Source organism: Benincasa hispida, chromosome 9, assembly GCF_027475165.1.
Source record: "Benincasa hispida cultivar pf3 chromosome 9, pf3_genome.v1.1, whole genome shotgun sequence".
Taxonomy (NCBI): domain Eukaryota; kingdom Viridiplantae; phylum Streptophyta; class Magnoliopsida; order Cucurbitales; family Cucurbitaceae; genus Benincasa; species Benincasa hispida.
This window is the reverse complement of record NC_143486.1, coordinates 97,152,034-97,178,217: the sequence shown is the minus strand read 5'-3', so window position 1 is coordinate 97,178,217 and position 26,184 is coordinate 97,152,034. Positions and strand designations below refer to the sequence as shown.

Here is a 26,184-nt window from a genome sequence, read left to right as displayed (position 1 = left end):
GAAGCAAATCAGAGAACATAACACTGATGCCACTATGAAACAAAAGTCATACCCACAAATTTTTTTAATAGCATGATCAGCAGTTTCTGCATAAACATGAAGAAAGAAAGCAAAGAAGCAAAGCATATTGGTCTCAAGAAAATGCATTTGCACCTGCCAACTCCTTTAGGAATGTCACCACCTCATCTGATGACCCGAGCAGATACCGAGCATTCGTCCGAGCTCGTCCAACAGCACAAGAGAAGTAGTTCTCAGCCTTGAGATCAAGCACATTCCATTGAATCTTCTCCGGTGACGGTTTACGACCATTTGCACAGTTATGATTTGAAGTTTTCTTCTCCGAACTCGACCGGCCCTTATTGTGAGGTGATTTTGATCCATTCCTATTTAGAGGAACTTTGATGGAAGGTCTTCTCTCACCTGTTAACTTAAGTCCATCGGTGCCCTTGGCTCTTGCCATGCCTATAGTATCTGATGGAAGTTCAGGCTCAAAGAAGGTGTAGACATCTTCATCCTGATGACAAATAATTTAAGTTGGAGGGCTAATAAAGAGGTAAGGTACCAATCATGAATGGATAAATCTAAAATATAAGGCCCCGTCTGGTAATCATTTCGTTTTTTGTTTTTCTTTTTGAAAATTATGCTTATTTCCTCCCAATTTCTTACAATGATTTGCATCTTTAAGTACAATGATTTAATTTTTAGCCACATTTCAAAAACATAAACAAATTTTTAAAAGCTTCTTTTTCAGTTTTCAAAATTTGGCTTGATTTTTTTAAATCATTGATAAAAAGTAGATAACAAAAGAATAAATTTACAGGTAGAAATAGTATCTATGGACTTAATTTTAAAAAACAAAAAACCAAATGATTATCAAACGAGACCTAAATGATCACATTCTTTGAAACATCTTTAAATGAATGAATAAATAAATAAGGCTATGTTCACTGCTCCATTGCTCAATCGTAATGATTTTTTTTTATTATCCATAACTGTCACAATATTATTAACTAGTTTTTTGGGGACGTATTTAAATGGACCCCACTTTTTATATTATGATTGATTGATTATGTTACTGGAATGTAAAACGTGACCTAAGGGTAACAAAAGAGCATACTCATGGCTTGATGAATAATTATAACAGGCTCGGGTTCTATAATGGGTAACTTGTAAGGATCAATTTTACCTTCCCAAGAAAATGGCCTACACACAAGACATAGTCTATTGGAGTCGTCATCGACTTGCTGTGTACTATTTCTCCCAATATTCGGTCAATTGCTGATCCCTATCCCCAAAAAAGGAGAGAGAAAAAAAGTAGGAAACTGAGATGAGACAATTTCATTTAGTATAATGAAGGGAACATCCAGGGAAGAAAACAAGACTGACCTTGGTAACGCCAACAGCTCGCACCTCAACGGATCGGCTACCTTGAACAACATCAACCGATGCATTAGAAATTGGACCTGTCCATAAATGCTGCAACATATCCCTTGCTTGAAGCCTTCCAAACTCAACATCTACATCAGGCGATGAGACAAAACAGTAAAGAAAAAGAGCTATATCGTTCATGTTACAATTTATAGGAGAAGGCGGTTGGGTTGCATATCAAGTACCTGCATATTTATAGTTCCAAACAAGCGAAGTTTCCCGGAGCTCAAAATGGGAACGGGGAGTTCTCTCTGTGAAGTACTCAAAAACATGCTGTAGAAAAAAAAAAGGAAAAAGAAAAAGAGAAAAGAAGACAAGGTTATAAGATGTGAAGAATATTCCATTTTACTAATAATTTTAATTTAATCACCTTCACACTGTCGACCCATTCCATATTTAAATGCTCAGGCATTGTAGTCATCCAGTCCCCCTTTGTGAAGCGTAGAAACATCCCATTCTCAGCTGCCAACCACATGTCATACTCCCCAAAGTTCTGAGAAAGCACTGGGTTAAGTAGGAATACAGGACAGGCGTGAAAATAAAAAAGGAACATGAATCTAGAAGAAGTACATCATCCAAGACAGTTCTGTCACTCCCACTGAGAATGACTACTGTCGTATTTGGGTCGTTGCAAATTGCTGTCAATGGTTCTTTCAAATCCGGGTGCAGTTTCAGATCCATTTCTCTAATCTGATCACCTCTTCTCTCGGGTGTGTCCACTGGTTCAGTTAATGTTGAATTGAACCCCTGAATGAAGAGCAAAAGAGCGAGGTTGGTTAAGTGTGTGTTCGGTTTAACTTTTCAAGTGTTTAATTTTGAAAATAAATCATTTTAGAAAAAATTGAGGTGTTTGACAACTACTCAAAATAACCTTGAAAATACTTTTGAAGTGTAATTTAAATAGTTTTCATCAAAAGAATTTAAATAAAAATGACTTTTTTTAAAACTATTTTTTTCTCTAGTCAATCCAAGCAGGCCATAAATCATACCCGATTAAAGATGTACATTTTCTCATCATTCAACCGAGATGCTTAAAAAGATTTAGCAGAAAGCAGGATTAGTCAGCAAAGTTATTGTGCAGCAATTGCCAAATCTGAGTAGTGTCATTTTCTCGTGTTAAGCTGTCTTATCTTCCTTTCATCCTTTCACCTTTTTATATTGAAAATATTTGTTAGATGTGGCTCTTCCAGTCTCAAGTACACACTTGGGCAAAGTTTTAGGATGACACGAGTTAAAAAATACCCATTAAAGCAAAAGCAACCCCAACATAAAATTTCTATGGTTTCTAAGCAGACTTTCTATCATTGGACTAGGTAGGCGTACATGATCTAGGAGTATGAAATGTTCTTACGATAACCTATACAGTGCCAACCAAACGTGGCTTACCAGTATGAGTAATCGATTAGTAGATTGCTCATAATGCTTAATTGCATTGTCAAATGGAAGCGCGGGCGGACATTGTCGAATCCTTAGTTCAGCTTCAACGACTGTATCATTAAGTTCACTGCAAAGAAATAAAAATTTCGTTAGCATCAGCCAGTATTTAGTACTACCATTAATTTCAGATCTCTACGTATAAGACTCCACTACGAGCCAACTTTCAGAAGAGAATAATCAGCATCTTGAATTAGCCTTTTGAATTTACATTGTAACCAACATGATGACAATCAGAGATGCAAAATTTTAGATGGAGGGAGAACTTGTGATTATGGCGATGACATATAACATCTTTGGATACGATAGTCTTGCCAAATACTATAAGTGCCTACAAATTTCAATAGATCGTTATAAACCTGATTCAAGATTTTTATTTAGGTAAGATTTAACCTCTTGTGCAAATATGTTCAGCAACTCCAATTCACAAAAAGCTTCCGAATTCACAAAATTACTAATAACTTAACAAATACAGAGAGAATAAAGGTCCTGGATAGAAAGGTCCACAAACTGATACCTCACAAAAGTTTCTGCCCATTCCTGGGCCGTGTGTGTCGTCACATGGAGAAAATTATGCCTATGGCGCTTTTCTCTTTCTTCAGCACCCATATTTAATGCTCGATCAATTGATTTTGCAACTTCTATTATGTTCCAGGGGTTGACCAAAAGTGCTCCAGCACCCAGAGATTGTGCAGCACCAGCAAACTACAAAAAGCTTGAGAATTAGTAAAGAAGAGAACTTATAATGTCAGTGCAGAGTGTATTCAACACCTAGGTGTGTTATAAAGAAAAAACATGCAATTATATTCACCACCAGTGCCTTTTAATTCTCATCTTATTGAATTTTTGTAAGATAATTTAAAGGAGAGAAAGTATTCTAAGGTCATGTTTTAGCATATCATTATACATAGATATGTATATATTCATTGAATCATTAATAGAAAAATAATACACAGAAAAAACTTTTAGCTGCATGATGGAAAAGTTATACTCAAACAAAAATATATGTAAATAGTTACAACAAATTAAGATAAACAAGGAAAAGAATCCAGGTATAACAGATTAAAAAAATGTCCAAGCTATATAACAATGAGACCAAGAACGAGACCACATATTTAGTCGACTCAATTCCAAACAGATAACGAATGCCCTTGTATAAGTATAACTATACTTGTTTGAGTTCCTTTTAAAACCAAACACAACGATAAGGCTCAAAATAGCATATGAAGCATCAGACATAAGAAGAATAAAGTATTTGCATGAGGAAGAACCACTTGAATCATAACAACAATAATTCTCATCAACAGATGATTAAATAATCACGTCAATTTAACTCCTTTTGTTTCACTACACAGGGAGTTCATTTCATAATGCCTAAATCTGAAGAAATCTGAATTCAAGTATCAGAATAACATGTGTATGCGACCCTAGGTTACCTCAAATTTCTACTGGAGTAGAAAATAACGCATTCACTCAAAAAGATGGAAATAATTGTTTTTTTAAAGGCCCAAACAAACAGCAAGAGGAACCCGCCTAAAATTAAAACCAGGGGTAATTATATACTCAGGGTGGTGAATATAACCAACAACGACAGCAAATAATATTGCCACCAAGGGTTTTCAGAATTACCTCGCTAAGAATTAAAACCCCTTTCTTTGCATCCTGGCAAGCAACAAACTCATAACTGACGAGATTCATTCCATCCCTCAAAGATGTGACAAGTGCTACATCTAAGGAGGAGCAAATAAAGAGTCAGTAAAAACATAGATATTTATCTGGCATCATTTTATGACATCCATTAAACAATGTCACAGTCCAGATGAAATGAAAGTTGGTGACCTAGTTACAACATGTTCCAATATTTCTGAAGCAATTACAATCAGAGGGAAAAACGATTAATATACAGCCAGAAGATAAAGATGTGTGTTCCTGCACCAACTGACCTGCCGCAAATCAATTTTAAGTTCATATATATAAACATATTTTGATATCTAAGTGTCTTGTACACTGCTTATGCATTATGTGCACTTCGAGGACAACTACTTGGCCTCCAATATTTATTAGTCATGTAACACCCTACAAGGCTACAATTTATCATATGAACTTGTCAGAAAACTCAGGATTTAAATCCTAAACAAGTAGTCACCGACTCACCATGGGGGTTATTTCCGTTTCAAATATTCAACCAATATTTTATATTTTATTCCGAGCACTGAGAGACTTGTCAGAACTGAACTCAATCACCAAACATCATATATCAGTTAAGATCTTGTTGTGACCCGTCTTCTTTGAAGTAGGACATTAAACTAGCCAAAACTAATTACATATTAATATCATCAAAGCATTGATGGAATACGTCATACACCATCCACAATATTCAGAATTTAGTCACAACAACCTAGAGATATGAAACCTTAAGATAGCATTAAGGTACCCGTAAAAATTTCATCCTGTCATTTTTTCCAAAACTCAGTAAAATTTAAATTTTCAAATATGTAATCCAGCCAAGACACATAACAAGTTAATGCTACTTCATTCCAAAATGTAAGACTGAGTTTATAGTAAGCATAACACTTAGGACCTAAGACATTCTTACCTGAATGAAAATTAAAACATACCATATTATCTAGTATTGGGCTAGACCTATCCCAAAATACTCGGTGCCACACTTAGTGAGTTCATCATATTCGGAATACCTAGGGTCTGAGACACTCTTTACCAGTAGGGACAAACCTATCATTAATGCATTAGAACACATATATAACCTACTATTTAATATAGGCAATACCTACTATCTCAAAATATCTAATTGCCAAATGATGTCAAGATAAACATTTTTCTATGAAATACTTCACGATCAATATTTGGTGGATGAAGAGTGAAAATTAATACCAGTTACAGCATATAGTGCACATAGTGCATGAAAATCGAGGGAGCGATCCTGCAGGAAAATAAAAACTAGTTTAAAGGTCTTGCAAAGTCTCCACGTGTAAAGAAATTTGACTATGGCTGGTATAATGGCATTATAACGATAATAAAATGGCCAAACATGATTTACTCGAAGATATATCATATTAAGCAGTCATGTTTGATTACTTTTCCGAAAAAAGAAGTATCTAGATTGAATAAATGACATCCCTTTCACTGAAGAAAATTCAGAAGCTGTAAAATAAAACCAATTTGTATTCATCACGCATCTCCGTGTCCAAGAAATAAAGTTAATTATACTTCAAAATTGATGTGACAATGATTTTCCTTTACTTGATCATGGAACCAAGCGTTGAAATGAGGCAACGATACAGGAATTGAGAGACTATTATATTCCACCACTAATACCTAAACAGCCAAGCTAACCATCATGGGTTGGCCTAATGGAAAGTTTTCCCTTCGTGCACTCAAATAACCCAACAAGGACAGCAAACCAAATAGAGCAAAAGTAGCTCTGATAGTGTAAATATTAATGACTGAAATAAGAGTCTCAACAGAGAAATCAAAGAGAACATTCCTAGTGTAAATACTAACAAAAAGGGAAAACAAAGGAAGCAAAAAGAATAGCAAAACCAGCACTTCCGAGAGAGAGCTGGTAGTCCTCTCCTCCTAAAAGCTTCTGTCAGCTTTTGCCCTAATTATTCCCTACCTCATACCTTCCCCTACTCTCTTTTTATAGCCTAATTCCAGCCCCTCAGTGATATTCTCCTCTAACGGCTTCAGCAGGTGGTGTCCCTTGAGCATATTCTCCTCTAATAGTTTCAGCAGGTGGTATCCCTTGTGAAGTCCCCTTTTTACCCCTCCTTTTGTAAGTGTATAATATAGGGGGTTTAACAATACTGCCCTTCTCGATTTGTACCTTGTCCTCAAGGTGGAGTTGAGGGAATTGTTGATTCATCGCATATACGGATTCCCAAGTTGCTTCACTATCCGGATGGCCTTTCCATTTGACTAGCCATTTTTTAGTAACCAATCCCCTGTTCCAAGCACTCCCAAAACAGATTCCGGTACTACTTGGAGCTCAAACTCCTCAGTCAATGTCGGGTGCTGATGCTGGATTCGTTGGGTCTGTCCCAATTTCTTTTTAAGTTGAGAGATGTGGAAAACGTTGTGTATTGAAGCTTCTGGGGGGAGATCTAGCCTATATGCCACTTCCCCCATTCGTTCCATGATCTGGAAGGGGCCATAAAATTTTGGGGCCAGCTTTTCACATTTCTTTTGAGCCAATGACCTCTGTCTGTTTCAGAAATACCTCGTCCCCTACTGCAAATTGTAGTTCTCTCTGATGCAGATCGGCTTGTTTCTTCATGCAATTTTGTGCCACCACCAAATTCTCTTTTCACCATATGAGATCAGTGGAGGGGGTGGTCGACCAAAAACAGCTCGATATGGTGTAGTCTTGATTGATGTGTGAAAGGTGGTATTGTACCACAATTCAGCCCACACAACCCACTTGCTCCATTTGGTTGGTTGTTCGTTGTACAAAAATCTCAAATAGGTTTCTAAACATCGATCGACTCTCTCAGTCTGGCCGTCCGTTTGAGGGTGGACAGCCGTGCTCATCTCCAACGTTGTGCCCATCCTTGTGAAAAGCTCCTTCAAAAGTGACTAAAAAATATCTTATCTCGATCTGTCACTATGGATTTGGGTACCCCATGATGGCGAATCACTTCTTCAATGAATACATCAGCTATTCGTTTTGCGGAGAACAGGTGTTGGAGTTTGATGAAATGAGCATACTTGCTCAATCTGTCCACAACCACCATAATTGAGTTGTAGCCCCAGACTTCGAAAGTCCTTCGATGAAATCCATCGTTAGTTCTTCCTAAACCAAGTTGGGAATAGGGAGAGGTTGAAGGAATCTCACTGGCGATAGAGAATCCATCTTGTTTCTCTCACAAATCTCATAGCCTTCAACATACTTCTTAACATCAATTTTCATGCCTTGCCAAAACAATTCTCCATTCATCCTCTTATAGGTTCGCAAGAACCCTGAGTGTCCTCCCAAAACCGAGTTGTGAAAGGTGTGAAGAAGTGATGGAATTAGGGAAGAAGATCAAGAGAGAACCGGTCTTCCTTTATACAGTAATTTACCATTTCTCCATTGGTATTTGTGTTTCCCATCTGGATCCTCCTTCAAGATAGCTATGATCTTCTACAAGTCTTCGTCTTTCTCAACTTCCCTAGGAGCCACATCCACGTCTAATAGAGTCGGGGCAGTCAACTGATGGGGAAACTCGAGATAGAGCCTCAACCACTTTGTTCTTGAGTCCGGGTTGATATAAAATTTCAAAATCATAACCCAAGAGTTTGGTTAACCATATTTGATGTTGTGGTTGAACTTCCCTCTACTCGATCAAGAATTTCAATGCCTTTTGATATGATATCACCGTAAATTTATTTCCCAACAAGTAATGTCTCCATTTCTAAACTTCCATCATGACTACCATCAACTCTTGTTCGTAAATCGACTTTGCTTGGGCTCTTGGTGACAACTTCTAACTGAAATAGGTGATTGGCCTCGCATTTTGAGAGAGGACAACCCCCTTCCGTATCCTGAAGCATCGGTTTCAATAATAAACGGCAGTGAAAAATCTGGCAAGGCTAAAATAGGAACAGTCATCATGGCTTTCTTCAATTCCATGAATACTCTGGTAGCCTCCTCGCTCCATTTGAAGGCATTCTTCTGTAATAGCTTCATCACCAGTGTTGCAATGTTACCATATTCTTGTACAAACCGTCTATAATACCTAGTGAGGCCCAAAAATCCTCTCAGTTCTGATACATTCCTCGGTTGAGCCATCGGACCATCGCTACTATCTTTTCATCGTCGGCCTCCTCTCCTTGCTGAGAAATCCAATGTCCCAAGTATTGAATCCTCGGTTGGAAAAATATGCATTTCTTTCGGTTTTCATATAATTTGTTATCCCGAAGCACATTGAAGACCACTCCAAATGTGTCTCATGAGTCGATATATCAAGGATGTACGCTAAGATATTATAAAAAAAACACTAGTACAAATCGGCATAAAAGGGACGAAATACCTGGTTCATAAGTTATTGAAAGGTGGTTGGAGCATTTGTTAACCCGAAGGGCATTACTAAGAATTCATAATGTCCCTCGTGTATTCTAAATGTTGTTTTCTCAATATCGTTGTCCCTCATTCTTATCTGGTGGTATCTGAATCTGAGATCAAGTTTGGAGTAAACGGCCGCCCCATGTAGCTCATCCAGCAGCTTCTCAATCACTAGAATCGAAAATTTGTCTGACATGGTTACTTGGTTTAATTTCCGGTAGTCCACGCAAAATCACCAATCACCATCCTTGGATCGAAGTTCCGTTACCAATCACCATCCCGAAAGTGTTGCTCCCAGTAATTGGCAGACCCAGTTCCTCCACAATTTTCCTATGAATAAAATTGTCGCCCTATAGTCTATCAGGACAATCACCTTCTTTCCTTTTATCGTCCCTTTTAATTTCATCGTTCCCTTCGCTGAGAACCCAAACATTGAACATAACGGTATCTCTGCATTTTCAGTGACTTCCACTGCCTTCAACTCGGGTGGTGCTCCTTCTTCTCCAACCTTTGTTTCTTGCATCTTGTCTTCATCATTCATAATAAGCAGCATCAATTCACGGTTAGCCCTTGCCTTACAACGATGCCCAGGGGAGTATTTGTTGTTGCAACGAAAACATAGGCCCTTATCCAACCTCTCCCTGAATTCACTATCAGATAGCCGTTTCACGGGTGGCTCTTTCTTCCCGTAGGTTGCCTTCATCGAAATTGAAATCTGCCTCATCATTAGGGTTTTGATCCCTTTTGTCGTAGTCTTATCGCCTGTCGCGTTGTCTTTTTTCACGCCTTAGGCCTCTTTCTTACTTGGCTCAGCCACGCCAAGTTCAGATAAGACCAATTGAAAGGCCACATTCCTATCGTTCACCAACTGGGCCTCTTGCATGCAATCTTCCAAGGTCGATGGATGTCTACTAATAACCTCGGCCTGCAAGCCGATTCTAGCCCATTCATGAAAGCATCTCGAAGAACGCTTTCAGCCATGTCTGGCAAAGGGCTGAGTAGTTCACGAACTTCTTCACGTACTCCTTTAGGTGCCATCTTGTTTAATCCTTATCAACCTCACCCCCAAACTACCCTCTCCCGTTGGGCGGTAATGGTTGAACATTCTCTTCTTCAACTCTTCCTAGAATGTGATGGCTTTGCGATTGTGACTCCATCTAAACCAATCGACTTCATTAGGAGCAACACTCACCACCGCCACCTTCACTTTTTCCACGTGGTTCAGCTCGTAGATCTCGAAATAGTGCTTGGTGCAATAGACCCAAGATTTCGGGTTTTCCCCAAGAGAATCGGCATTTCCAATCGTTTATATTTGCTCTTATCAGTGCCTCCATTCACCGAATTCACATACGACTCCACTTCATCAATCTTCCCTTTGAGCTTGAGTCGCGACCCTCCAAAGATCCCAGATTCTTCACCCTTGCATACGGCACTATTCTCCTGAATTTCTTCCAATAGTTTCTCGATGCTTTGACAGAGTCCCAAACGCATCTCCTTCATGTGAGTTATCTCCTTCTCGTTGATTTCCAATCTTTCTTCCATTTTTTTCTGCGCCATCAATCTAGTTCGCCCCAGGATTGACGGCTTTGATACCAATTTGTTATGTTCCCTTCCTGCACTCAAATAACCCAACGAGGACAGCAAACAAAACGGAGCAAAAGTAGCTCCTGATAGTGTAATATTACTGATTGAAATAAAAGTCTCAACAGAGAAATCAAAGAGAATGATCCCGGTATAAATACTAACAAAAAGGGAAAACAAAGGAAGCAAAAGGAATAGCAAAACCAGCACTTCCGAGAGAGCTGGTAGTCCTCTCCTCCTAAAAGCTTCTGTCAGCTTTTGCCCTAATTATTCCCTACCTCATTCCTTCCCCTACTCTCTTTTTATAGCCTAATTCTAGTCCCTCGGTGATATTCTCCTCTAACGGCTTCAGTAGGTGGTGTCCCTTGAGCATATTCTCCTGTATCCCTTGTGAAGTCCCCTTTTTAGCCCTCCTTTTGTAAGTGTATAATACAGAGGGTTTAACAGAAACATTCCCTTGATAAAGGGCTAAGAGGTCATGAGTTCAATCCATGGTGGTCACCTACCTAGGATTTAATATCATGAGTTTTCTTAACACTCAAATGTTGTAAGGTCAGACAGGTTGTCCCGTGAGATTAGTTGAGGTGCGCGTAAGCTAGCTCAGACACTCATGGATATTAAAAAAAAAAAGAAACCTAACCAGCCAAGCTATTACCCAACCATTTAATCTCGATACCATTGCATCATAAACAAATTCAATGTCCACCATTGTTCCTAGAGAAGTTAAGAGCATATAAATAGCTCACATCTAACAATCTTGAGGAAATTCAAGCACCAAACAGAATAAAAAAACGACAGTAGTTAACAAAGAAATCAAGGACAAACCAGATGATGTATAGGCACAGTAGTTAATGTTCCAAATCTCCCATTAATACATCCAACTATTTCATGAACTTGGCTTGTAAGCTTTTGGTCTGTAAGAACACAAGATACAACATATAATTGATATCTAGAAGTGCTTAAAGATCTGGTTTATACAGTTCTATATGTAACAAGAGTAGAAATAGACTAGACCAGAAAACATGTAATATTGAAAGAAAATAATCTACCAAAAGTACATGTTTATTTTGTGGAGTGTTAGACACGTGCATGGTGCAGAATGAATAACAGGATATTCTAATAATTTAAACAGTCCTGGAGAAAGGAGATAAACAAAGTAAGAATGGGAGAAAAGACCTATACTACCAATATTTACATGAACATATCTAGTTTAAACTATATATCCACTTTCTTCTCTCATTTTTATCAGTACATTTTAAAGAAACCAACTTTTTTCATAGCCATAAAGTTCTATTTATGAAATAGACCAGCAGTTAGCTTTTTTTTTTTTTTAGTACAATTGGGGGTAGGGATATTCAAATCATTGACCTCGTGATTACTAATACACTCATATGCCAGTTGAGCTATGCTCGCTTTGGGAGCAGTTAGCTTAATTGTGGCAATGAATGCCTTATAATTCATCTAACTGGATGGTTGAAGTTAAAAGGATTGCAATAGTCTGAAACCCCAAACAGAAACTGAAGCTAACAGTTAATTCAGCCAGAGCTTCTACTAATTATACTAGCACCGCACAAGCACATTCAAATAGAAAACGTGTAGAGAAACAACCATACATTCTGGCACATCTGTTCTTGTTGGCACTGCAATTTGCAGCAAAACAACTTTATCACGCCAATTAGGGTTTTCCTCCAAGAATTTTTCAAATGCTAATATCTTTTGAGGTATTCCTTTAATCATATCAAGACGATCAACCCCTAACATGACCTGCAATGCAGAAACAATTGCAAGAATAAGACAAAGTTCAACTGATGGACGTGAAAATTTGACTGACATCATTGAGAATGGAATAAACCAAGTTGTACTTGTTTGCTTTCATGGAGAGGACTGAGATAATGCAGTTTGAACAGCCTAATGAACCAAACAAAAGATCATCGGCTAAGAACCAATAATTATATATATCTTTCATCATTATAAATATTTTCTGTGGCACTGATGGAAGGTTCTCAAAAGTAGAAATACAAGACGATTGAGAACAGTGTAGTCAGAAAATAGTAGTAAGAGTTACCGATCAAATTGAGTCACAAACTCTAGAAGCATTAACACTAAACTAAACTCAAGCTTTTCATGGTCGAATGAAACCCAAATGAATTCCTGGCCAAGTCAATAATTACTTAAGATCAAGCAGTAGGCATCCTTCACACTAAAACTTTGTTCAGGTGACAAAACCAGAGAACAGAGTGATGTATTTAAAAACAGTAAAAATCTACACTGCTATTAGTACCAGCAGGCCAGTTCAGAGAGTGATCACAACAAACAGCAGGAAGAAGATTTCATAACAAACGAAAGTTTGAACTCATTCAATACAAAATGTCAACTGATTTAAAGAAAAGAAGTCCATCTAAAGTGAATATCCAAATAATAAAAACTAAAAATACGTTGTCTTTTTTCAATTTAGTCCATATTGTTTAAAAAGTTTCATCAATATTAAAATTGGCTAAGAGTTAACTTAGTAAAAGGGTTATCTAAGAGAGGAAAATTTATAATTCCTTGTCCAAGTTTCTAAGAAACTGGTGACAATTTGAAGTTTTCTCTGTTTGTTGACCTTTTTTCTCATCTAATATATGAAGTTGAGGAAAAAAACAATGTTATAATCAATATACAAAAGAACAAAGTAGGGAAAAAGAAAAACATCTTCTCAAATGGAGCTGCATAAAACAGTTTGTAAAAAAAACTAAATGGAATATTTATGACAAACACATTAAACTACATTCTGAAATTAACTACTCGTCTTAGATCTAGATCTTTTTATCTAATTTGATTTTGTAAATTTGTATATATTCCTCTTCTAGTGGAAACATGAACAATAAGGTAGGTTAATCCTATGTTAGAATCGATGCAACACTGAAACTACTTCCCACCACGATGTCAAATAGGCAAATCCTGACTTGGTCCTTAGATTTTATGCCACACATTAATGCAGAAAATCTACTGTGATATTTTTGTATGACAAATAACAACCACATTGTGGATTAAAACAGTTATATATACCTTTCGACCTTTGAATCTTTCCTTTAACTCTTCAATATGTGCCTGGACTTCAGGGATCTTGAGGGCACGTATGAATCGATCCGAGTCGATACCAATAGGGAACTGAAAATTTAAAAATAAAAAGGACAAGGCATGGTTAAGATTGACACCAACAAGTTCCTAAAAAGAAAAGGGGAAATAAAAGGCTTCATCAATCCAAGAATCACTATGAAAAAGTAACAGGAACATACTGCAGCCACTCGTGTTAGCTTTCCTTGGTCCTCAACTCCTTCTGGAGTACCCTCAAGTCCAAGAATACGAGTACAAGCACTTACGAAATGACGAGCATAATCATATGTGTGAAAGCTGCAAAATTATAGCCATCACAGAAAGGTCACACCAAAAAAATAAAATAAAATAATCGTTAGCATAAGACATTCAAGTGTTCAAAAGTTATTATCCAAAGTGTAATTAATTAAAAACAACTATAATGAAAAATCATGATCGTTATTCTTGGAAAAGGTTGGAAGGATACAGAACTCTCATGCTATACTCCTGGCTGTATATAGGGGTACAAGAGCTCTATAATCATCTACTTTGACTTGTCTTTTTATGGTGACAAAAACAATCACCAAAAAATTTTGATTCGTATGGCTGAGAAACTTACCCGACCAGATCAGCAGCAAGTACTGAGCGCAGAAGCTCTGATCGGGATGGAAGGGTTCTGTGGATTTCAGAGGAAGGAAAAGGTGTATGGAGAAACCAGCCGACTTTCATTTTGCGGTTATGTTCCTTGAGACATTTTGGAAGGAACATAAGATGGTAATCATGGCACCAAACAACATCACCCTCCTCATAGTGCTTGTTAACCACATCAGCAAACATTTGGTTTGCCTTCTTGTATGCGGCAAACTGAGACTGAAAGCTACGGGTGGTGGCAAGACGATCTTCTTGAGGAAGGCCAAGGTAATGAAACAGAGGCCATAAAATGTTGTTACAATAGCCATTGTAGTATTGATGAACAATCTCTTCATCAAGGAAAACAGGGATACACCTCTGCAAGTAACAAGAATTCAGAAGTGAGGGGTGTTAAACTGAATACGGGTAACTGAAACACTTGAATGCCATCTCATAAATGTTCAAAAAACACCAACGAGTACTAGAAATTTTAAGGACTGCATCTTTCTCTTCTCACACAATCACAAATGAGCCGTAAATACACGTACCTTTTCAGCCAAAGCTTCAGTCAGTGCCTTTTGTCCCACCTCATCTGGTACATTCACACCAGCCCAACCAATCCATCTCGCCTCAAATTCCTTCACGCCTTTCAATAAATCCATCGAGAATTCATTATTTCCACAATTCAAAATTACGAAAATCAAGAAAGCAAAAGACAATTATGGCAAACAAGACAATTAAAATCAGGCAATAAGAACCACTCACCCAGAAGCGCACTCACAAGGCCTCCAGCACTAATCTCCAGAGACCAGGAATCTTCACCCCTCCTAACTGCAGAGACGGGCAACCTATTGGCCACAACCAGCAACCGTTGTCTGGGAGGCTTTCCATCTTGCTTGTCACATCCTTCGGCAAAGATCCTTGAGGCTACAGAAGCTTCCGAAAATTTACAGGGAATTCCAATGGTTTCTTCTTCTTTCAAATGAAGGTCATTTTCAATTAGTTCAGACTCCTTACTGTAGTCGTTTACCTCGTTTGAATATGAATCCTTACAGCTTTTCCTTAGCTTTCTCTCTCGCAAGAGCCTTTCCACTCGACCTGGTATACGGTCTGAAATATCGTTTGAGTTACCGTTATACTTATTCCCAGGCATACGCTTACTCTAGAGCCTACCCCCTTCAAGTATCAGTTTGAGAGCAATTCGGCCCTTTTTAGAGCAATCGCACAGTACGTCCTACAATTTAATAAGCAATAAGTTGCCATTTAAAAGTAGTAATGCCACCCGACACAGCCTTCCTAACTGTTAACAAGTGGGAAGAAAAGATAACACAGCTACCAACAAAATTAAAATGGATGAGAGAAAACAGTCATATGAAAGATAATAAAAAAATGGGGTCTACCACAGTATTCAAGATTTTAAATATCCCTTGCAAGCAATCTCCAATAACCAAATATTATCATCAAAATTCTTCTGAAGACTTGTGATGAAAACAATGCGAAATATTAAATTAAATACAAAAAGAGTTATTGAGTATTGAGTTTCGAGTTAGCGAAGGAAAAGAACAGTGAACAGAAGATCATGGTGACGCGTTTTACAAAAAAATGAAACAATGAAGTACCAAAACAAAATAATCCCAGAAGTGAAGAGAAAGAGATCAAACTCTTGATTAGACAGAAGAACTTCTGCAACAAAAATGATGGTCGATAACTATCAATCCTATTGAAAGCGGGTTGTTCAACAAGAAGTCAGATAGAAAGTGGAGAGGGGAATTAGTGAGAACAAGAGGGAAAATCTCCAAAATCTGTATAACCGATAACTATCACACAGAGAAAAAGCGAGGAAACAGCATGATCCTCGTGTAAGCTTTATAGGATACGTAGAGCTGTCCAGCCATGCAGGTAAGGCAAAGGATTAATGTTAAAGCAGAGAAAGCAGAGAGAGCAAAAAGAACAATATAATGATAATAGCATAAAATCCAAATCCGTAAAACACAAAATTTATATTGTTTTTAAGTGATAAAGTGTAAGGTAGTCTAGAGACACTTGATGAATTAAGCTCCATTGGGCATAAGAGTCCTTTTCTGTTCATCACAAACTGCTTTTGGTTTCACTTTCAGTCAACCTTTAATCATTTAGACCAATAATCAACGAATCAATTCAAACCAATTTCCTTTGATTTGGCAATAATATTCAATATAAGATGAACAGAAGTCTTGAAAAAGACCTGAAACTTAGCTCGCACTTGAAGAAAGGAGTGATAATGACCACCAATATAGATAAATCGTCCAAACGATCTCAAGTATTTAAAAGAGGCACTTTTTCCACCGGGGAAAAAAACCCCCTTTTCTCAAGAAAGTGAAGGCGCTGAGCTCTGAGTAATCTGAACCAAAAAAAAAAAAAAAAAAACTAAATTTATTGTGCAGAATGCGAAACTGAAATGATACTCCCAGATTCTTACACTATTATATTCGTACCAAAAAGGGTCAATGAACAGTCAAATAACGTCATCGGTGTATGAGCGAAACAGTATAGGGGTAAAATTTAAGGATTGAAATACGAATGTCATCTAGACTCTTGACTTACTGACAAAGATGAAACTATCACCACACACTTGGGCAACATGCATGGTGCAACAACACCATATTATTGTCGTTACTCTGAACAGTTCGACTCAAATGAACAAAATAATCAGACTTCTTCAACAAAACCGAGGATTTTTAGGTTCTTGCAACACGAAACATCGACAGTTGAATGTAAATTATATTACAACTTCAACGGTTCTTTTAGAATTCGATTTTAATTTACAAAACACAAATTCATAAGAGGATTATTCAACCTCATCACATAAAATTATTAATTAAAATATATAAAGAAAGATGTAGGAAGTGACAAATTATGATTGAAAATTTTAATAGAATAGACTAGAGATGAATTTAGGAGTTGTTTGTTTGAGCCCAACTTCAAGTAGTTGAAGTGGGTTATTATATCCCTTCCATGTTTGGCATATCAAATATAAGTTGACATGTTCAACTATTATAATTTACAACAAATTACAGCATTACTAATTAAAATCTTTTTTTATTACCGTATTTATTGTTTACTATTTTTTTCTCATTCTCTCTCTCCCTCCATGTTATCATATTTACTATTTTCTAGCTTGAGCAAAATAGTCTCACCATGAGTACAGACTATTGTAATCACTTACTACACCCCCAAACGTCCCTATTTTTTCATTTCACACATTTTTCTATTTTCAAAATGCGTTCTCTCGCCCCTTTGGCTTTGACAGACAATTGACCGCTACGTATGGGATGTGTCACCTTTTAATTTCTGCGTTTGAATACAGACACTATAGATTATAGAAGTTGACTATTATATAATTTTCCTTAAATGTGAATATTTTTTAAACAAGCAATCTGGTTAATATTTGTTCATACAAGACGACACTACAAAACTGAAAACAAATTATTAAAACTTTAGTATCATTTGCAGAAGCCAACAAATTGAAAAAGTTACACTATTCACTCTTTTTTTTTTTTTTTTGAAGAAGAAGAAGACTACTATTCACATTTAAGTCCATATACGATAACAATTCCATTATTTTTCTTATTCTGAAACCAATTTCTCGAAACCCCCAATATCTCGGTAATTTCAGATTTCTTTTTTTATTATTATTTAATTTTTTCCGAAATGAATCCTATTTTCTTTGACATCTGCCCAATCATCGCATGTCAATCTGGACTGCCTAAATCATGCGAGGCAGCTAAGTCAATAGGATTAGGAGCCAGGTTGATTGAGTAAATTCACCGCGGGCACAGGAAAACAAAGTTCAAAGAACGTTTTGAACAAGGCAAAACCCACCAAATTTGATAGGATTTCAAATCTATAAAAAATGTAAACGTGCTTTAATCAATTCAGTCAACATTACTGTACTAGTTCTAGAAATTCAACGCACAAACGTTGCGACCCAAAAAGTGAACTGCATGCCCCACGATGCATGTCCAAAACTGCCCACATTTTTATTGGATGGGCATGAGGCGTGACCCATGGTGCAAATAGAATGGCTAATGCCATTCAAAAAGTGATCCACAGCATAATAATAGATAATGGGATGCTATATTCTTTAAGGGAAAAGAAAATTGGGATTTTACCACTCAAATCCCCCCTGTAGTACTGTGAGTTGGGTGCATCTCAAGTTGTACCCATCTTCATAAATCTTTATCTTCTTAATCAATTTACCACATATCTAATTATAATTGGACAATCTAGTAAGATATATAAAGATAGTTGCTGTCTAGATAAACCTAACTATTTTCATAATTAAGGGCTATTTGTTCTTCCTAATCACATGGGAAGAAAAGCGTAAATAAAAGTTTTGGTGATCTATTCTCTCTAGGGAATAAAAAGAAAAATCATCCTCATTTGCAAGTAAAGAAAGTTAGAAAGCACCCTATCCTTTCACCCACTTTCGCAGCAATTGAAGTGAAATGAACAATATTAAATGTGACATCCAAATGAGGAAAATGAAAATCTTCAGAGCAAAACGACAACAAAGAAAAAAGTCTTAACTGAGAACACTTTGTCCGTCCGAGTAGGGCACAGAATAGTTGAGGAGCTTTTGAAATCAAATGCATGAAAAGTTTTCGAAGTTTTGACTTTGACAACAAAAACAATTAATTCGAAGCACCGAAAAGAAAAAGGTTGTCGTTTGAACCGAATCAATCATGACATATTTTGAATTAAACCAAAACAACACTGAAAGGAAATGATGTGCAGCCTCTAATTAGGGTTGAAGAGCATGTTTAGTTAAGCAACAAAAGAACAATTGGCATCCTTAGATTTTTTAGTGGAATTTTCAAAAATAGAAAAATAAGAAAAATTATTTATACAAAATAGTAAAATTTTAATAGACAGATAGAAATCTATTAGTGTCTATTAGTGATAGAAACCTATTACTATCGTTGTTTTTTTTACATTTCTTTAAATAGTTTGACATTTTTTATATCCGTAAAAATTTTCCAAAAATGTATTTATTAACAAACATGTGGGGTATAACACTATATGAAATGTTCTATACTACAGTAGTATAGATAATTTGTCATACGACCTCCAGTTAATGTGTGTCACATCAATACGATTTTAAAAATAGGCTGAGATCTATTAACATTAATGTGGAGTCCACTAGTATTTATGAATACAAATTGAAGGCAAATTTATAGTGTGAATTCAGAAGTATGATACCACCGTAAACTAAAAAATTTCCCAAAACACTACAACATATTTGCCCAATGAGTAAGAGTTGGAAGTGTAATCTTATTAATTCGACTCTGTTTTGTTTTAGAAGTTTGTGGACTCGTGAATAAAAAGTATATTCATTAAACAACTAACAATTATCTAGATAAATAATTCAACTCCTCGTCTCAAACGCCTCAAACTTACAGTGACAAGATTTTATATATTTTACGTTCTCAAAGTTTGATGGATCTATGTTGTTTCTCTCCCTAATTAAGATACTGAACCCAGGAACATGTCTTGAGACATGTTTTAGCAAAGTTCAAATGAATACATATTTAATTTCTTTGTTTACAATGAATTGATAATAACAACACCGAATCAATAATTGGAACAAATTAAAAATTGAGAGACGACATTGACTTGATGATTTCTTAGGAAAACGTGTATTGCTACGGAAATGAAGGAAAACGTGATAGTTTCATCTTCAAGACTAGGACCATGTATGAGACTATGTATTGTATGCAGTACACTTTTGGGAGAAGGCTTGTCTTTTTTTTATTTTATTTTTCTAAAGAACTTTTATTCTAAGAAACTAACAGGGACACAAACCTTTCCATCAAGAGTAGAGGAAAACCAGTTCGGGATCTAAAGAGAATCCCCACCCACATCTTCTGAGTCAGAAGAAGAATTAGATGCACGAGCCAACGGTAGGTCATACCATTCGCAGAACGCGTACACCACTCAAAGGACATGACATTGGCTAACATGGCCAAGCGCTCAATCTCCTCAAAGGACACGACATTGACTTGTCTTTTATTTCAATAATACTCCAATATTACACTTGGTAAATGTTTTCAACATTTTTGTTAAAGTGTTAGATAAATTAAAATTTTCTAACCCATAAGCTTAAACTTTTGAGTCTAATTGGTAATTTAATATAATATTAGAGCAAGAGTCATGTGTTTAAACTTGTGTTTAAATTTCTATAATATTATTTCTTTATTAATTAATATTGATTTCTACTTGTTGGTTCTTCTACAAATTTTCAAGCTCATAAGTGAGAGAAAGTGTTAAAATATAGATATAATTAGAATTTACCATAATCTATAAACTTAAGTTTTTGGGTTGATTGGTGATTTAAAAATTTTCATTGAAACATAATCATTTACAATCTTGAGGAAAATCAATTTGGTGGTGACCTTAAATGCATGAAGGTGATTAGTACGAATACCAAAATTCCCCATGAGTCACCGACCCGATCGGAACAGGGAATCCAAGATTTGACCGGATACGAAAGTCAAACTGGAGATTTAAATCAGAACTTCGATCAGGGGCGGGGATCCTAACCTCACCCCCACCCCAATTTTTTTTAATTGTTAATCTATATATATATATATATATATATATATATATAAACTACTACAACATTAGCTTGTTTTAGTTAATTTTTTTTTCTAAATTTAATTTTTTATTATAATAAATTCAATTTTTGTTAAATTCACAATAAAAAGCACTAAAATATTTTTTTAATTATTAATTCAAACAAATATATATAATAAAAATACTAACTTCTTACCTAAAATTTACCATTTCAATGTAAATACCAAATTTAGTTAATTTTAAATAATAAAAATAATATAATAATATAATAAAAAGCAAAAAAAATTTCCTAAGGGAATTCCCAACCCCAACTCCGAACCCCTAAAATGAAGAATGGGACAGGAATGGGGATTAAAAATCTCTACGAGGACAAGGATGGGGAGTGCATCCCCGCCCTCGTTGTCATCCCTAGATTAGGGTGCTTCCTTAGATTAAGCCTTAAAACTATGACAATCATGCACATCAACTTTTTGTCCGATGTTATAATAAATTTTCTACTCCGAAAATAATTTTAAAACGTTATGAAAAGTTAATGGTAATATTGCAACCTTACAAAGAATAAGATCAACGTTCCAACTTTACCTTTTATTTAAAAAATTCTTTTATCCTTTTAAAAGTAGGATAAAAGTTGCAATATAATCGTTGTCCTAATTTCTAATATGAGTCACCAATACATTCTTTTACTTTTAAGTCCTAATATTTGCCCAACATTCAAACAGTGTCTACTCCAATCTAGCTCAAAAAAAAATCATCATAAGTCGAGAATATTTGTCAAACAAATTGCTAGCTACTTTTTCTAATTTAGGTTGAGAGAAAGAAGTACTAATCTCAGTGGACTAACTCGATGTTGGTATTAAACCCGTCGCATCTTCTAAAGAGCGAATAAACATCAGAATATCTTTCAAAATATCTATTTGAAAGAAAAAGAAGACATATGGTCCTTCCTTAGACCTTTTCAAAAGGCAGGCGCAGGCAGGCACGTGACTAAAATTGACAATTGGCCTAAGGAATGCTTCAAAGACAGAAGTTGACTGAACAGACTGGCTTGCAGCCTTGTTTTCTCTGGTAAATGAAGGCAAGTGGAGTAGAATTATTGCTATTGTCAGTGGGTATGGGAATCTAATCGTAGGAGCCCGTGAAATACATACTGTAGTGAGAGAATTTGAAGGAACCATAATTTCTTCATCCATGAAAAGAATTTGCGAGGGTCCCAAAATAAAAGATATTCTGTCCTTTGGCCAACTTCATCCACTAGATGATGGTAACCATTTAGTCTGGTAATATTCCTTGGACGGGCAGTTAAATCTTCTTCGGGGTGGATGGCAGGTGGGCTTTCAGATCACACCAGACTGAAACTGTAAAATCATGACAATTCGTTTCTGGGCAGCTATGTAGTCAAACCCAAAAAAGCACGGAACTAGCTACTAGGACAGTACCTTGCTTAGGCTAGTGTATGTGACAGGGGTAAAGGAAATTATAAAGAAAGTGCTAAAAAAATGTCAGTCTCTTGTACTGTTCAGTAGGAGATCTCAAATTTCACTTTACAAATGAAAGATTCTCAATTTTCTGCAGCTTTTAACATTTTTCTTCCCTGAGAAAGAAGTGCTGAAATGGCCTGCATAGAGTCAAATCCCAAGCACATTTTGACAACTTACCGAAAGTTTTGATTCGGAAAATAGAGCCCTCAAATTTCCAGATAGTGGAGGTTTACATACAGGAACTCATATGTCCAATATTTTCTCCCCAAAAAAATTGAAAATTATTTCCTTTTTTTTTTTTTTTTTTGAGAAAGAGAACTTCGATAACATGGCCGCACATTGTATATGCCTTATAAAATCTCGCCCAAACCACACGTTACGCAAGCTTAATAATAATTAGCCGGAAAGAACGCCTTATTTTCTTTATTTCCTAAAGTTTCTGGTTATGACCACGAACCATGATGTTAAGGAAATTCTTTGAAATAAAATTACTAGTTGGATCCAATGGGATTTGTGCTTCTATTAGCAATCCAAATGCTCCAAAAAAAAAAAAAAAGCAATCCAACTACCCACTTGGCCAAATACAAAATGATATTTTGACGCTGACTTCTCACGCTAACCAAAATGATATTTCTCGAGAGTTGTATCCCAGCTTGACGAATTCGGATAATTCCTTGGGGATTTTCAAAACAGAGTCTTCTCAAGATTGCCCATGTTTCAAGTTTAACCAATACAGTAATTACTTTATTCGATTTCCCAGCTTGATGGTGGTGAACCAGGATACTCGGTAACCGGATTTTTAAAAAAAAAAAAAAAAAATCTACGAGTCTCGTCATTAATTTCATATGCTTTACAGTATACAAGGTCCGGAAACAAGATTCTGCTAGACCCTCAATAGTCCAACCTTTTCCTCTTTGTTCCCGGTTATCAAGCAAACTAATAAAGACAAATTTTCAACTATTTAATTTTTTTTCTATAAGCGAGAGGAAAGAGAAACAAAATCAATCCAAATTCCGTTTGGATTCATTGAGCAGACATAAGCATTGTGCTGCATAGTCCCGGAAAAGTCTGACCCGTAACAAATTTTCCGGACAAATAGATTGTATTCCTGATGTTATGCTAAAGGTTTTCATGAAATGAACAAAAGGCGGGAAGGCTTTTAGGCTCAGAAAAAAATGGCGGGAAAAAATTAAACCCGATTCGACCAATCAAATCCTAGTAAATAGAGAATTAGCTTCAGCGACGGCAGCCCCGAACTCAGAAGAAAGACGACGATTCATTAGAAACTCAAAATGACTAAACAGAACAAAACGATTCCAAAAGCCAAGAACACACAAAAAGGAAATGCAGTCCAGTAAAAGAAAACGCAAAAGAAAGATTCGCCGTCGGAAACAGAAATATAAAAAAATATATTATCTCAGCGCGTTTCCTTTATTGTCTTTTACTTTTCTTCTTTCTCCAAACTAAAAGGTTCAAAACTAAAAAGAAGCCGAAACAACGATCTACAGTACTACAACAACAACAACAACACCACCTACTCACTACAGAATCGGTCAAAACAACTCACGGATACAGAAACCATGTCGGTTACAAAACAAATCGTTCTAAGAACGAAAGAAGAACAAGAGATGCAACGAAAGCGTCGCATGCAACAGAAGCGCACGTACACATTGATGATTGAAGAAACAGAAAACGCAGAAAATACGAAGTACAGATACAGAAACGCTGTGAGAGTAGAGCAGTATCGATGAAAACGACTTACCTGGAGGCGTATGAACACGTATGGTAGCGCAATCTGGAGCTTGTTGAAGAGACTTTCGAGAGCAGCCTGAAAACAAATTACAGAGAAGAAGAAGAAGAAGAAGAAGAAGAAGAAGAAGAGCGGATGGAAATGGAATTAGAGAGAGAGAGTATTTGATTCCGTCGGCGTTGTGTGCGTGGGACGTGAGTGTGTCCGTTTGGTGATGGGAAAGGCAAGGATCAGCTTTGATGGCGTCCAATCATATGAAGGGAATTTGTTCGCCTTTTTTTTTCTTTTTTTTTTTTTGGCTCTCTATTTTTCTTTATTTATGTTTTTTTCTTTTTGGTGGAAATGCTTGTGAATTGTGAGCAAATGAAGCATAAACTTTTTGAAAAATTATAACAAATACTATAATCACAAACATTTTTTTACAAAAGCTTATTCTTATTACGAAAATTTTTATCGATAGATAAAATGTCAAATTATTTATAGAAATAGTAAAAAAAAATACTAATAAACATTGATAAACTTTTATTAGCGTGTATTAAAGATAAAAACTAAGAGAAATCTATCATTGATAAAGGCCGATAAAAGTTTAATGTGTATTCGTTATTGAAACTAATAGAAATCTAAAATGATTAAATTTTACTATTTTATATAAATAGTTTCTTTTTATTTTTCTATTTTTGAAAATCTTCCTCCTCCTTCTTCTTCTTCTTCTTATTATTATTATTTGTTCAATACAAGTTTAGTTCTAAACTTTATATTTTTTCTTGAACTTTTAAAATATCTAATAGATATGATATTAAATTTTTATATACAAGTTATATTTTTATCGATATTTTTACATTTTCATAGGTCAAATATCAACATGAGAGATTGATTGACATTTCCATGGTTTTGCAAAAAAATCATGAAGTATAAAAGTAAACAACAAAATGTCACTAAATATTATACAAATAATAAACATTTTAACTTTTTTAAAAACTATCGTTTATTAGTCTAAACCTTTGTTTTAATTTAAAAAAATAGAAATATACATCTATGTTGATATTTTATCTATATTTCCATCGACATTCCAAACGTTGTTAACAAGTTCCTAATAAATTAAAAAAAATGATCTACTATATATTTTTTTTAATGATAATATAAATTTTTAATTATCAAAATGAGCTCAATTGGTTTAAGTGTATTAGTAATTATGTAGTTTGTGGTTTGAATGTAAAAAAGAAAAATTATACTTTTTTTATTTTGTAATTTGATAATAATTATTTTTTGTAAGAGAATTTTATTTCATTCCATACTTCCAAAACATATTTTAATTTAATTATAAGTGTTTTTCATGGAATAATGTTTTTTTTTTGGAAGGAATTTTAGAATTATAAAATTATTAAAAAAAAACGTTTAACATAAAAGAATATGGATAGTAAACAAAAAATAAAGAGTAAAAGATTTGGATGAAAAAAAAATGGAGGGAGAGAGAATACAAGAAAAGTTTGAGAAAAGGTTAGAGTTAGAGAGTGGCAACAACTTTTTTGAATATTAAAACAATTAGAGATTTTTAATTGAGGGAGCAAAAATTCAAGGTAAAGGACTAAGACGAATGGAATATGTAAGAATTTTAGAGATAAACTTTAAAGAGAGGGAAAAGTTAAAGAGAGATTGACAAAAAAAATATAGGGAAAAAAAGTTAATAAAAAGATGGAGAACACTCAGTACATCATTGACGGTACCTATCTTTGTACATCTTCCAAACTATCTAATTATAATTTATTACAGATCAATTTTTCTTAGAGATGTTCACGGGGTGCGACGGTGACAGGGAAGCCCGTCCCGCCCCTTATTTCCATTTTCATCCCTGTGAAATTCCCTTATTAAACCTATCAGACAGAAACCAACTGGGCTCCTAAATCTAGTTCAAGTGCCATAATGGAGTAGGAGCAAGTTACCATGGACTTTCTGTTTGGACTTCTTCGCACTCAAAGTGGTGTGTGAGGGCATATAGATGATAATTGACAGGTTGACTAAAACAACAAAAATTTTACAAGTTAAAGCCATTAATTCTTTGGATAAGTTAGCTAAGATGCATGTAGCGGAGGTTGTTAGTCGCTATAGAACACTAGTATCGATTATCTCTG

At 35.6% G+C, this 26,184-nt stretch overlaps 1 protein-coding gene across 3 annotated transcripts; it reads right to left on the bottom strand.

Annotated features, from left to right (window-relative positions):
* TPS1 (trehalose-6-phosphate synthase) lies at positions 1 to 24,398 on the bottom strand. Of its 3 annotated transcripts, XM_039041694.2 has the most exons (19): positions 24,068 to 24,398; positions 16,437 to 16,592; positions 14,978 to 15,446; positions 14,761 to 14,858; positions 14,202 to 14,590; positions 13,786 to 13,900; positions 13,556 to 13,657; positions 12,121 to 12,271; positions 11,333 to 11,421; positions 5,755 to 5,803; positions 4,492 to 4,592; positions 3,380 to 3,567; positions 2,815 to 2,932; positions 1,999 to 2,175; positions 1,799 to 1,921; positions 1,614 to 1,701; positions 1,387 to 1,517; positions 1,187 to 1,285; positions 1 to 514 (listed from the first exon to the last, which is right to left on the bottom strand). In XM_039041694.2, exons 3-19 carry the CDS (start codon positions 15,363 to 15,365, stop codon positions 134 to 136), a joined length of 2,787 nt encoding a protein of 928 aa, XP_038897622.1. In that variant the 5' UTR covers positions 15,366 to 15,446; positions 16,437 to 16,592; positions 24,068 to 24,398; the 3' UTR covers positions 1 to 133. The 3 variants fall into 3 exon arrangements, with proteins under 3 accessions (XP_038897622.1, XP_038897623.1, XP_038897624.1); XM_039041695.2 differs by lacking the exon at positions 16,437 to 16,592 and having other exon boundaries at positions 24,068 to 24,393; XM_039041696.2 differs by lacking the exons at positions 16,437 to 16,592; positions 24,068 to 24,398 and adding an exon at positions 15,874 to 16,203.
* Between the last annotated feature and the right edge of the window lie 1,786 nt (positions 24,399 to 26,184).

What these genes read in the sequence shown, in the direction of transcription:
- TPS1 (XM_039041694.2), bottom strand. Translation starts at nt 15,365, where the DNA reads ATGCCTGGGAATAAGTATAACGGTAACTCAAACGATATTTCAGACCGT. An exon ending in CTGAAGCTTTGGCTGAAAAG is followed by an intron (nt 14,591 to 14,760) that starts GTACGTGTATTT and finishes TGTTACTTGCAG; the next exon opens with AGGTGTATCCCTGTTTTCCT. An exon ending in TGCACTATATGCTGTAACTG is followed by an intron (nt 4,593 to 5,754) that starts GTATTAATTTTC and finishes GCTCCTCCTTAG; the next exon opens with ATGTAGCACTTGTCACATCT.